Source organism: Aulonocara sp. 'chitande type north' Nkhata Bay, linkage group LG19 (genome assembly GCF_057382095.1).
Source record: "Aulonocara sp. 'chitande type north' Nkhata Bay isolate Kocher_YH1m ecotype deep benthic linkage group LG19, A_spYH_male_GT1.1, whole genome shotgun sequence".
In the NCBI taxonomy this organism is placed as follows: Eukaryota; Metazoa; Chordata; class Actinopteri; order Cichliformes; family Cichlidae; genus Aulonocara; species Aulonocara sp. 'chitande type north' Nkhata Bay.
This window is the reverse complement of record NC_141362.1, coordinates 16716398-16730048: the sequence shown is the minus strand read 5'-3', so window position 1 is coordinate 16730048 and position 13651 is coordinate 16716398. Positions and strand designations below refer to the sequence as shown.

At 37.5% G+C, this 13651-nt stretch overlaps 1 protein-coding gene across 2 annotated transcripts in view; it reads left to right on the top strand.

Annotated features, from left to right (window-relative positions):
* The window catches only part of alk (ALK receptor tyrosine kinase), a 426012-nt gene that overhangs the window by 177581 nt on the left and 234780 nt on the right, over positions 1-13651 (top strand). The window contains exon 3 of one of the 2 annotated variants that reach the window (XM_086273707.1): positions 1255-1410. In XM_086273707.1, the coding sequence (XP_086129833.1) occupies positions 1255-1410 (156 nt within the window). Of the gene's footprint in view, positions 1-1254; positions 1423-13651 lie in introns of both variants that reach the window. The other variant, XM_086273706.1, reaches the window with a different exon arrangement.

Below are 13651 nucleotides of genomic sequence, written 5' to 3'. Positions count from 1 at the left end.
AAATGGTAGAACCTCACCAAATAAGTGGGTTACCTCCAAAAATCCATTACAGCCTTCTCATCGCCCACAAGCTCCCTAAATGAAGCCATTTTCTTAGCACACCTTGTCAGCTACCCGAGGTGTTTGGGTTTTTTTTGTTTAGGTTTTTTTTGCAATTCTCTGCACCATAGTTTTTCTCTTCTCTTTCTATTTGTTTTGGTAAAAAAGCTCTAGATGTCTTAAACAAGCACAAGATATTCTGAGGATTGATGTGATTGTTATAAAAATTTATGAATTTCATGTACTGACTGACTCAATCTTCCACTCTTATGTTTTTGTGTTTTTTTTTTAAAGCAAATATGGTAGAAACGTGTAGGAATAATAATAAATAAAAAAAACCAACATCAAAAACGGTTATGCAACACTTTACCTCCCATCTCCCAGTACTGTGTATGAAAAGTCATCTGAATGTGACCAAGTCCTCTGAAAAAGCGATTTTCGAAACCACGGGGATGAGCCCGCATGTGGTCTGTCCACAGGCAGTGAAGGACAGATAGAGACAGAGGAAAGATGAGTGGGAGAGGAGCTGACCCTTAATATTCTATGTGAGTAATTTCTTTAAGAAGACTTCTGTGATATTACAACAATAGCATCTTAAGTACTACTACACTCAACTCTATGCCAGACAAAGGCTATTTACACCAAAAGAGAGGCTGTCATTGAGGATGTTACTTTTTGGTTTGAAAAAAATAAATAAAGATTTGCTCATTTATTACAAAAAAATCTCTATCTTACCTAGAAACCTTAAACCTTAACAAAACTGGTTTAAAAATGGTTTTACAGGGAGATGGGTGAGGGTTAGAGGCTATGCACGAGTTACTGTAAAGCAGCAGCACCGTGGTTTTAAGAACTGTGCATATTTTAAATCACAAAAGGACAAATATAGGAGGAGCGAGGAACATTCTGTTTATTTCATTGAAGGGTTTTTTTTCCCCTGGCGGTTTGTGTAATTAAATGTTCCATTTGCTTATCGGACTAAATAAGGTGTTTTGATGTGTTTTATATTCCAAACCACTCATTATTTGAGCACTCGCACAAATATTTTTGCTGGGTCCATCAGTTTCCTTTCCTTGAGAGTTTAGATTAATAACATTACATTAGAGCGAGCATCAAGATTCGCCATTAACATGAATGTTTTCATATCTATTTTGTAGATATTAACAATGACACAGGTTACTAGGGCCAATATGTTAATGTGAATGTCTCTTATTTCAGCAGATCGCCAGTGCTCTGGCCATAGCAAAGCATGTGACCAGCACTTGGAGGCTATCCCAGAGTTTACGTGGAGTATTGTGGCTGCAGGGGACCTGCGTGACGAGAGAAATGAGAAAAGTGTTAAGAAGTCAGGAAGTCCCCAGGGTTGGGAGGAAGGTAAGAACGAAGGTATCACCTTCCCCCGTTGCAGGGGAATTTCATTTTTCAACAAACTTTATCTAGCTGTCTACTTTTGGCTCATGTTTAACATCATAAACTACATGTAATTATCCACCTTTAATTATGGGTTTTGTTTGTTATGAATGACATGTATCCTTAGATTTTTACTGGAATCTTCCTTTAAACGGGTACCTAAACGATCTCACTTTGAATCTTATATTTTAAACCCAACAAATAAGTGGTGCAAAAAGCAGAGTACACTTCACTGAGCCTGTATTCAGCGACATCTTGTAGGCTCTTGCCTTCAAATCTTCCATATCCTCCGGCATCATTCATTTTCATACCTTGGAAGATGAGAAAACAGTTTCTTTCATCTTATCTCCTGAGGTGATGGTGAAATGGAGGGAGGCAGAAGTGTCTATTTATTTCCTTAAATGTTTTTTTTTTCTATGATGAGCTACAAGTCTGAGACCAGATGGGTGGACCGTTGGATGAAATTGGAAAAGTGAAATGTATTGACTCATAAAAGGAAGCAGTAAGAGTGAGTGGACTATAGAAATGATTGATGTCTGTCTTGTACATCTAGCTTAAGCTGTAAATGAAGGCAGAGGGTGCATGAGTGCATGTGTTGGTTAAAGCTAGAGTTGGTATAGTAGAAACGGGACAAGACGGTGAATAAAAATAACACTGGGTTCTTTGATATCTGTTACTGGTAAACCAGGACTAATTACTGCGTATCATTTGGCAAATAAATCATTAATACTGTCAGTGGTTTGATGCATATTTATCTAGATGCATGCCTGAGTTACAGTTTTTTGCACAGGTTAATGGAACAATACTAATTAATTAATTACTAATACTGTAAAAACCAGCAACCGGCTCTGCAAATCCTTTTCACCTTACTCAACTAATCAGAAGACACTTAAACAAAGTTTGTCAAATGAGAGTAGGATATAGTTTATTAACATACATATTACTTTACTATTTTTATTTCTTTGACATTACAAAAATTATATATTCATATATCATTCATTACTGAATGCATATAAACAGGGTTTAGAATTTAGTTTTTCGAGTGTTTGCAAACATTCAATGCTTTTAAAGGGATAGTGATGTTGTGAGATGATGGTCACATTTTTATTCACATTAATAACGCTTGTAAAAAATGATGGTAATTTCAATAATTGGATCTTTGATTTCATATTTTTAGAATTACAAACTTATTTACAGATAAAATATAGAAATATAGAATATAGAAACTGTGATTTTTAGGTTAAATAATCTTTTCTAAAATATTTCTTTACTCAACTTTGAAATAAATATTTGACCAACATACAAACTGAAAGTACTTTAAAAGAAAGAAGGAATCAAAACTAAATTTACACACAGAATTTAGGAATTCCAGTTTTTCAGTTCAAAATGTGTGCTGTCACTGTGATACTAATTTACTGTTTATTTTTGATACTTGCAATACAGCAGGTGAAGCCCTGTTAACGTTCACCAACCAGGATTTTCTTTAATAGATTTTTAATAGGCCTAGATTATAAAACATATCACCAAAACATGGTTTTCATCCTTCCTGGAATGATTCTTTTTAAGTTAACTTTAAAGATCAGTGGGATTAAATTAAAAATGTATATGATACGCCTTAGTATAATTAATGGGACATCAGATCGTTGTAGTGGTCTTCATGACCCATTTAGCATCCAAAGCTAAGTTGTGCTTGCATGTACCAAAAGAAAACGGTAAACAAAGCTGATCGTGATTGAAGGAAGGCAATGCAGAGTACAAAGGAAATATATGTGCATAATCATGTTCAACCCCTCAGTTAGCCACAATGCAGTTGGCGTATTGTGAATAATTGAGCTGGGTGAGCTGCTGTCTCCACATATTTCACTGGCACTTTTTAAAAGAGATGGAAATAAGGGATGAATACTTAATGGCTATGATCTGTGGAATTGCAAGAGCTGTTTTCTACAGTACCTCATTCATCCACTGTAAGATGTTAAACTTCGAAGCTTGTAAACGCACAGCCTTTTATCCAGTGATGCTAGTATTTAGCTTTAAGTTGTTAAGAGACGAGATGAGGAACCACTGAGGTTATAAGCAGCCAAGGCCAGCAACCCTGAAAATATGGTTAATAATACTTTTCTATGTATATTCCAATGTGCTGTATACAGTGATAAATAATTAATGTTGTTTGTTGTGCAAAGAATAAAATAGAATAAAAAAAATGATAATACTGCTAGAACATTCCTACTGTGACTGCAGACTTCACTTTACATCACATCATTACAGGAATGCCCACATGGAGGACGAAATGAGCCTTTCCTACATCTTACACATTTGTTTAGCCAAACTATCAAGTGAATTTTATATATACCTACATATTTAAAACTGACTCCAATATCAATGTGAAGTACATTTTTGAACCTGGCCTATGCGTTATTTTCATAAGCACTTATCCAATTTAGGGTTTAGGAGGGGAGTGTTGGGGTTTGAGCCTAACCCAGCTGTCATGGGGTGAGAGGTGGGGTACACCCTGAGCACATCGCCAGTACATGACATTACTAACACAGAGAAACGGATGTCCACTCACACTCACATGATGCTTTCTGTCAATTTAAAATGACAAATTAACCCAATTCCAATTTGGAATGTGGAAGGATACTTGAATAGCCAGAGGGTAACCCTGTGCAGGATACGCTCTGTGCAACTAAAGACCACAGCTGGTCAGGATGTCCAGTTGGGAATTTTCTTGCTGTAAGGCATTGATGCTAACCACCACACCACTGTGAAACTGACCATTAAAGGCTAACTAATGAGTTAGCCTTTCAGGCTAACTAACTAGAATTCTTTGTTTATTTGACAATGCAGATACATTTAATTTACCTCCCAAAAAACAGAATTATTGACACATTCAGTTCAGAATACATAGATCTGTCTGCCCTTTTTTTTTTTTTTTATCCTGGTGACAGTTTAATGGTAAAATTGTTCACAAGATAGTATTGGAAAACATTGCTGGTGTGTTGCTCTGACAGGAACATCTCTGGCTTTTAGTTATAGAAATACTCTGGTGGGCGTTGTGTAAATGGCAAGTGCCCAAAACTTGTGGTTTGTTCACTTGTCTTTCTTTTTCTGCTTTTGAGAGGTGATCTAAATATTTTTGACTTGAAACAAATGAAAAACTGACAGCTCTGTGTCTCAGTTCTGTGGAGAGGCCAGTGTGATGGGTGTCTGAATCTTGCTTTGCATTGTAGTTTGTGCTGGGCTTCGGTGGAGAGTGGCCCCTTTTTCCATTTTGGTAAATTTGTGAAACGAAACGTGGCTTAAATGCGCAAATAGTCATTATCATTATGTTACTCACCATCAGTGGGATGTGAGTCAAGAACACAGTGCACCCTGCTCCTCCCCTGAGGCGTCAGTGTGGGCCACATAACAGCATTATGAGGCAATAGCACACTTGGCAGGGCAGTCGAGATAAAAGACAATCCTTCAAATACAGATCAAGAAAAATCTGCACTAATCATGGATTGGTTTGACACATTAGCTCTTTCTGTTGTGAGAAGGTTGTGTTTTTGCACAGTGGATGGTTAACAAGTCCTGACATGCAGCAGCAACTGTGGAGAGAGGTAAAGCCACAGGTATTTACATCCACTCAGTCAAACCATACAGAATTCTCTCCACCAAATGCTTCTTCTGTGACGCTAATTGGGTTGATTGAAAATGAGTCACCTCTCTAGCGCACTATACAGATTTTAAATCGAGACCCTTTTAGAAGAGGCGAAACGAAGACAAAAATGATTTGAATGCCTCCCCTTTCTGTGCAGAGTGGCTCGTCTCAATTCCATGTCTGCTCCCAATGTCTCCTGCCAAAGAAAGTGTGAATATGATTACACATTGATTTCTCGCTCTCTCACACAGAATAGAGAAACATGAGTTGGAGCTGTGAGCTGACTGGCAGGAGGAAATATCTGGTAGGACGCTGTTTGCTGGAGCAGCTGATTTGTTTGTTTGTAATAGAGTGGCCCTGAGGCTGTCTGCCATTTGCCAACTCTAGAAGTCATCTGAATTTCCTTAGCTGGGCTCGGCATTATAAGGTTCTGGATAAATGGGCAAAAATGTAGTGGGAGCTTGGCTCTGGCTTAGAGAAGCCAATGTCCTAATCTTATATAAAGGTAAAGGGAAACGCTGTCAGTGTACACTGATCACCCACAACACTAAAACCACCTACAGGTGAAGTGAATAACATTGATTATTATTTGACAATGGCAGCTGTCAAGAGGTGGGCAGAAAGTGTCGTGCTTTGACGTCAGTGTGTTGGAAGCAGTCATATCCTTAAGCTTGCCTATTTTCCCTGACTTTGACAAGGGCAAAATTTCCACGGTTAGATGACTTGGCAACTCCAAAATGGCAGGTGTAGCAGTTAATAGTAGTAGTGGGGCTTTGTTGCGTCTTACCTGTCAGCGTACCCACACTGACCTCTGTCCACAATAGTTTCTAGTAATCATCAAAGCTGTGCCATAGAGGAACAAAAAAACATTTCCTACCACCTTTGACCACCCTCAAGCAACTTTATTATAAAGTTCAAATGAGGGTTTTTTGCTTTTCTCATTTTAGTGCTTGGTGTTCAGCTGCCGCGCTTCATTTGCATTACACTGAAACTCTTAATGATTTTGAAATACGAGCCTTCAAGCAGCAACCCCTCCATATCAAACTGTCTGGAAAACTCTCTTAGTGAATGCCATTGATGTGTTTTCTGCTTTAACACAATTAATCACAAAAGATTTATCTGAATACTGTTAAAACCTTGTTTTTAAAAGTAGTTAAGAGTAATTTACTAAAACTGTTGTTAATACATCTCCAAACTATAACTTAAAAATATGCAGAAGTAATTTTACTTAATGGATGGACAAGCCAGAATATACCTGTTTAGTTTATTTAGGTCTGCTCAGTCAGAGAAACACTTTTCAGCTTGAAAACTCCAACATCAGAATATCTGTCTTTTTTTTTTTATCTTAGGGTAACTGTGAGAGCATGTACTCCTTCCTTGAAACAAATTGAAGGTTTCAACAGAAGCAACAAAAAAATGAAGTAGGAAACCCTTAGATTTATGGAGTTCACATAGTAGTATAGACTGCATTCTTTGGTAGTCCTCTAATGTCCAGTTTTGATGAAGACAACACGAGTTTGCTTCTGCTTGCTTGGTTCTGTCTTACATTTCTAAAGCCCAAACAGCTGATAAGTTACACACCCACCCACATCTATCAAGTTAACACTGGCGGGTTAACTTAAATTAAAAAAGAGCTTGAAAAAACATTCCCCTCTAAGGTACGAGGATGGGACTGAAAATGACTTAAAAAGCAGCCAATGTCCAAAGAACAACTTGAAATACCTTCATAAAGCCTGAAAAACACTTGGAATAAAAACTAGGTGAAAGTCTGGCCTATCTTATGTAAAATATAGAGAAATTATGGGTCGCTCAATACTTTTGCACAATTTAAGACCTCTAAGATTTAAGAAATCTAAAGAATAAATCAAAACATTCGGTTGAAAACTAACAGAAAAAATGAAGAACATGCTCATAATTCAAACAGAGGTCTGAAGAAGTAACAACGTAGCAAACAGCAAAAAGGTTCTGCCCATCTCAGACATAACCTCCACAGTGGGTGTAGGATCTTTAAGGAAGCTTGTGTGCAAGAGTATTGTTTTTCTGTATTTCATTTTCCTTGAAATTGTGTCTGTTTATTACATTAGACTGAAATGGATGAATGAAGTACTGGAAATAATTTTGGTGATTTGCTGTGCAAAAAGTCTGAATGGTAAAACTCACTGTAAAGTTTTATCCATTTCATTTATGTTTTCAAAGCTTACCTATAAGTTTTTTAATTTTAATGGCTAAAGAGGTGTACAATGAAAGCTATCAAAAGACTGTGGAATTCAATTCAGTTATATTTGTATAGCACCAAATTAAATCAGTGGCCTTAATGTGCTTTATATTATAAGGTAAAGACCTCACAATAATACTGAGAACTAATACTGGCTGACCTTTGGGTGAAAGCGGCAATTTTGAGTGGCTGTATCTTTATAGTGGCTAAAATGTTGGTGCCTGACACCACAAGGCAACTCCATAGACATGAGAAGGGGGAACATAAGTAGCAATATACCTTTTCTTTTTACAATAAGATTGAAATCCTTCTGTATTGCTGCCTAGTTGAAGTTTTGTTTTGGTGATCCTGGATAACCCAATGGTTGGCTTGCAATTGAGTCCTTATTCACATTTTAGCAACAAGCTCTTTTGGTTTAGTTGCTAAATGTCCGTAAGCAATGTGGCAAAGGAAAGACAGCAGCTTGAGGACATTTGAACATAACTGACCGCAAACTTTAAAGTGCTTTTTGCAATGACTCAGTGAGGCCTACTGGGAATACCTTCCTGAGCCTCTTCATAAAGACCGAAAGCTCTGGGTTGACTCTGCTCCTTGCACAGTCTACCAGATAAGAAATAGTAAAGAATGGTGTGTGTGATCTTTTTTATTAGAAACTCCATATAAACTTTCTTAAAGTTTGATTTAAATTGAGCCAGAAAAAACTTGTTATTGCACAGTTGCTTTCACCTCTATCCAGTGAGATTGCATCTATACACATCAATGGTCCACTTGCCAGGCACATAGGAAAGCCACCCAATGCCTTTTTTTCTGCACCCAGAGCCCTTCTTTTCTGAGCAAATAATTATGAACCATTACTTTGGATGAGAGGCAATTTGTTCTACTTATCCATTTTGTAGCTGAAATGTAATAGCCCTGGCATTTGAAGCAAGACTGTGCTTTGGGTTTGGCCCCTCCATCTGCAGCTTGACCTGTTAAGTATAGCAAAAACCAGGGCACATGAAAAAATGTCTGCCTCTGTGACGAGACACTTGGTCTATCAGACTTTTGTGTGGTTCTATCTAAAATTAAAGAAGAGCTCGGTGTTAAGAATTTAACGGTTTTCTTGCCAGTAAAAGTTCGCGTGACCAGGAAACTTAGATCACATAGTTTGCAGATTAAATCAATAGTGGGAATGCTGTTTGTTAGACACTGACATTTCTGACCCATGACCTTCTGTTCTTAATAAACCCTCCTTTAATGCATGTATGAAAAGACACATCCTGCCTTCTGAAAGTCAAAGAAGTGCAGAAAGGATGTGTCTGGGTTTTGTGTAGTACCATGGAAATGATCTTGACCTGTGCTCTGATTCGTGACACAATGGCAATCTCTTGGCTCTTAACTTCATCTGGAATATACACACCTCAAACTGGTGGACGGTTTATTGTTGCATTTCAAAACTGAGGTAGTAACTATAAGAACTTTAAATACTTAAGGAAAATGACATTTTTGCAAGAGCATAGAAAGGAAACTACATTTTTTCCCTTTCTATGGCTCTTTATCTTTCGACATCTAGTTTAGTTTTGGAATGGTATTCATTAATTTTAATAAAAACTTCATTAAAGAGAGCTTTTTTTTCCTCCAACTTCCAAACTCCCACTAATCTCACAAAATCAGGGCATGCTATTAAAATGCAACTAACACCTGGGGAGCCAAGAGCATCTATAGATATAAACAGTTTAAGTTAAAAGCAATACAAGGCCACTTACTCATTTCCAGAGGGACCTTGGTGACATCAAATGAAATATATGAACCCAGCTTGCTTTATTCTTTAGACTCTATGCTTCATGTTGTGCACATAAACATTAATGAATAAATGGAGAATAAATAGGCAGTCAAAAAAGAGCACAAAGCACACTGTAGCAGGCTAATGTCAGAAGGAGCAGATTACCTTTTCTTATTTATAAATGTATAAAGTGAAAGGGAGAGTCAGACAGTGTGTGTGTATATACAGAGAGAGAGTTAATGTGTGTTAATGCTTCTTTTGTATTTGATATGAGATAACGAAGACACTCAACACTCTTCTCTGTATTCACACCTCACCTGTCACGAAAGCAGATGCATGTTTTAAGATTTAAATACAATTTTCTAAGGTGACTGGAACAGTAGAAAACCACTTTAAAGTGTGATAAACGGCAGAATGTTGAATAATGGATGTTTTATCTTTAGCAGTAGTACACTTCCAGGGTTTTGTACAGGTAGCTTTCACTGCCTAATAACTGAATCTGGATCGTTTGGTATAAACATACCAAACATAATAGACATGCTGGTCTAAATTTGGAGAGAGATGATTACAGCATGAAGATCCAAGTGTGAAAACACTATCAGCTGTGAGGTACAGGCAGGACTGTGCTGTTGGTTCAGTTGTTCAGTACTCATTGTGCTCAGGAGTACAGGCTAGATGGCTAACTGAGCAAAACAAGAAAGGCAATGTGTGAAATGTAGAAGGCTTTTTTGGATATAGGAGGGTAAACACAATGAAACATACAATAAGTGTGAGATACTGGCTCTGTATGTGAGTGCAAAATGGGAATCTGCCAAATCAAAGATGTGGAGCCATCTGCTGCGAAAATGGAAGCAGCTGAAAGAAGTTTCGTTTGTATTGTCATTATATGTCTGTATTTTGTTTTTCCACTTTGCCGTGATGTCACAGTCCTTAGGATTGGCTAGAGAACTCTGTTAAGTTGGAGAGAGGTCTTCCTCCCAGCCCCTCCAGTCCTTTCTGCCTGCTTCATTTTTAACCACCATGTTTTTCTATTTGATAACTCACTGCTAATGAGCTGCTAAAGATTAGACAAGGTTGTGTTTCTGTTTTCATCAATGAGTACACCTTGAGGGCTTTTATGGACCTAGAATTTACTGCGTCATCAAGCCCAGAGAGGCATTGAAATACCACTTTTTAAGTGTTAACCTTGAAGTCCTGGTTCACTGAGTATGCCGTTTCCCTTCTATCTTTACGTTCAAATATGTCCAACCCAACAATCGTTCCAGTCATTGTCAATATGGCAGCAAATGACCCACCTTCGACCCTGCTTCTATAATGAACTGCCCTGCTCTATAAAAGCAAGGTCAACAGAGTGTATCGGTGCTAGATTAAGCTCACCAATTTTTTTCCTTGACATGTTGTTTCAATAGAATATTCTTGCTCTGGCCAAGTTAATTACCTTGGCCCACTATAACATCAAAATTACCTCATCACCTCTTCATGGCTTTAAAATTGCTTGGCTGCCATGTGGGAAGCTGATATTTTTTGCAAAACAATTCGTAGAGTAATAGGCCTTATTACGTGTTAGTACTGTGAGGCAGAAAAAGGAAAAGAAACCTTAAACGTTGAAACATTCATGCACTCTTTGTTGACTTCTGTTGACTTCATCAGTTCCTCACTTAATCATAGGCTGGCACTCCTGGCAAACTATCTCCCTGGATAATAATTACCTGCATAAGCTAAGAAGATGCTGCCATTCTCTATTCTTTCACTCCTGCACGTTTAATGAACTACAGTTAAAAGACAAATAAAACACAAGAAAGCAATTACAAGTACAGCGTACCTTTCAAAGACAAAAAAAAAGTCTCATTATCTCAGCATTCATTTTTATGTAATTAGGATACAGTCCATGGACTATCCAATTAGCATACTTATGTTGTGTGGCTGACATCCTGACGTGTGTTGTGTTGTGTACGTATTTATAGGTATGTTGTTTTGTAACTGAGCCTGTCTCCTGTGATTCTTATTATAAATGCCTTAAGGGACCAGAAGCCTCAAATTATCCAGCCAATCTATCTTTACTGCCCCTTGTGATACGCATTATAAACTTGTGATAATATGGTTGCTTTGACCGTTAAGTCAGTACATTGGCGGCAGTTATTTTAATACCACAACATTCAGAACACTGTGATTAATGGTAGCATGTTTAATGAGCATTAGAGAACCCCCCATTTTTCCAGTAGAAGTAAAAATCAGAGCCCCGTTAAATCAGTAAGTCCTCTATTTATTTGCTATAAAGTCAGAGAGGTTCTATGATATTAGGCTTACTTATTTTAACTGGCAGATGCTCCTCATTTACCATTGAGTGGATCATCGATTCTTAAAAGTCAGATTGATTGGTTTCTTGAAGGCCGATGGCTTCCATACTCAATCCCATACCCATATCCTGCCTGCTGCCAAGATATCTGCGCTTACTCAATCAGTCTGCTTATTGATCCTGACCTGAACACGGGGAAAGCTGGCTCAGTCTCTCATTCATCCATTGAATTACCTGGACTTACATAAAATGTGCACTAGAGCTTTGCCAGTTTATACTGTTGAGGTAAACTGTGTGAGCAGCAGATGAGAAAACTTCCTGGAGGTCTGTGCTGAAATCATGTTGGGGTGTTAGATGGCTGTAGGGTTATTGCCAGAATTAATTTAGTCTTCCACCTGCACCGCAGCTGTATTACCTTTGATTAATTGAGCTTTCTTGATGGTGACTCCCCGAAGGCTTCACAGGTGTCTCGCTGAACAGTGTTCTAACTTTGCTCTAGTTCTCCTGCTGTTTCTTTTGAAGCATCTCACATCAGAGACCTTTCTACGTTTCCAAACTTGCTTGCAGGTCTCGTGCTTTTCACATATTTTCCCTTCTCATTTCGAAGCAAAGATTAAGACACATAAGCTCAGTGACAAATGTTACCCCTTGGCCTAGCTTATTCATCCCTGGTTTACTATCTTCAACAGCAAAATGTTGCACTCGTCTTACTCTAAAAATCGCAATAAAGCTTTAAAAAAAAAATTATAAACTAGAGTGAAAATTCACTATCTCTACTTGTGTGTCACAAACTGTATATAGAAAAACGGGAAAAGAAGAAAAGATGCTGCCTTGTTTGGATGTCATCGTTTCATGATATTACAATCTGGTCCAAAGGTTTTTTTGGTTTTTTTTTTTCACATACTGAATGTGCCGATAAATTATGGTCTGTTTTTAGGCAGCACGGCAGTGTGATTTGAAACTGTTTGAATTCACTGACTTTTCTCTTTCCCTTCGCGGTGCAGAAAACAGTGTAATAACACCACTGATAAGGAATGCAGGGGAAGACAGATAACAGCCCCACAGACAAATGTTTCAAAACTAAGAGCAGATTTTATAAGTGATCAAGCTTGTAAAGAAGGTAAGATTAAATGCAAAGACTGGAAAAATGAAAGAAAGTGATTTTGACTACTGTTGAGTTTATCACATATAAGAATCAGTCCAGAAGCGAAGAAATAAATGTGCTGGTGAAGTGACCCATAGACGGAATAATTAAACATTGTACTATCAGTTTCAGCATAACGAATGCCTTTGTGACACCAGCCGGGCAGAAAGTAATTGTTTTAATAATAATATAAAAAAAATCTGTTGTTTAAAGGGCTCCAGTTTTAACATTTCAAACATTTTTGTCATTAACAAAATTAACACCCATACACACCCTTGTTAAAAGATCAAAATAGATACGGTTACAGCCAGGTTTCTTTGAGAAATAACCACCCTCACCACCAACAACTGCAGTTGGATGGTCTTTTATACTAACTTATAATTTTTATAATTAGGATTCTTGTGACTAACAGGTGGTTGGCAAAACAGGTTGAAGCAGCTGCCTCTGAGATTAAGACCTAATGTCTTATCTCATCTAATTGGGGTCACAAAGTCTTTTGGAGGATTTTTGTTTTCAGGAATTATCTGACAAATGGTTGCTGTGTGGTCAGTTGCACTGTGCTCCAGTTTAGATGAGTAAAATTGCACAGCAGCATTTTGTTTGTATGCTATTCATTTTTTAACTACTTAGCACTCAACCCGCTCAGCTAAATATGGCCCTTTCTGGCTCCACAGACTATGAACTGCAACTCATAATGATTTTAATTTCCTAGTGTACAATGACTAGTTTCTTTATTTGATTCTTCAGTTAGTATTTCTTGCTTGTTTTTAAAAGGTATTATATTTGTGTGAATCAGAGTCACCGTTATAATGGATTTTTTTTTTTACTTGTTTGTGTTAGCCTAAGCAAAGAGGGGATTAAAATTAGTTAACAGACAAAAGAACAACTCTTGACTTTAAAAATGCATTAAAACTGTGCTTCCCTCCTCTGACGAATTACTTTGTCATGGTTGAATTAATTAAAATCATGAGTTTGTGTGCATGCGCCTTTGTTTGTGTATGTGTACAGAAACTCATCTCATTTGTTATACTTCACTGGTTTGTTATTTACTGTCATCAACTTCGCTAGAAAAAGTCAAATGCTACTTAGAGACAGCTTTTCCAGCCTCTGAGCTCCTCTGCAGATTATGTATTAAACACCTAAATCAA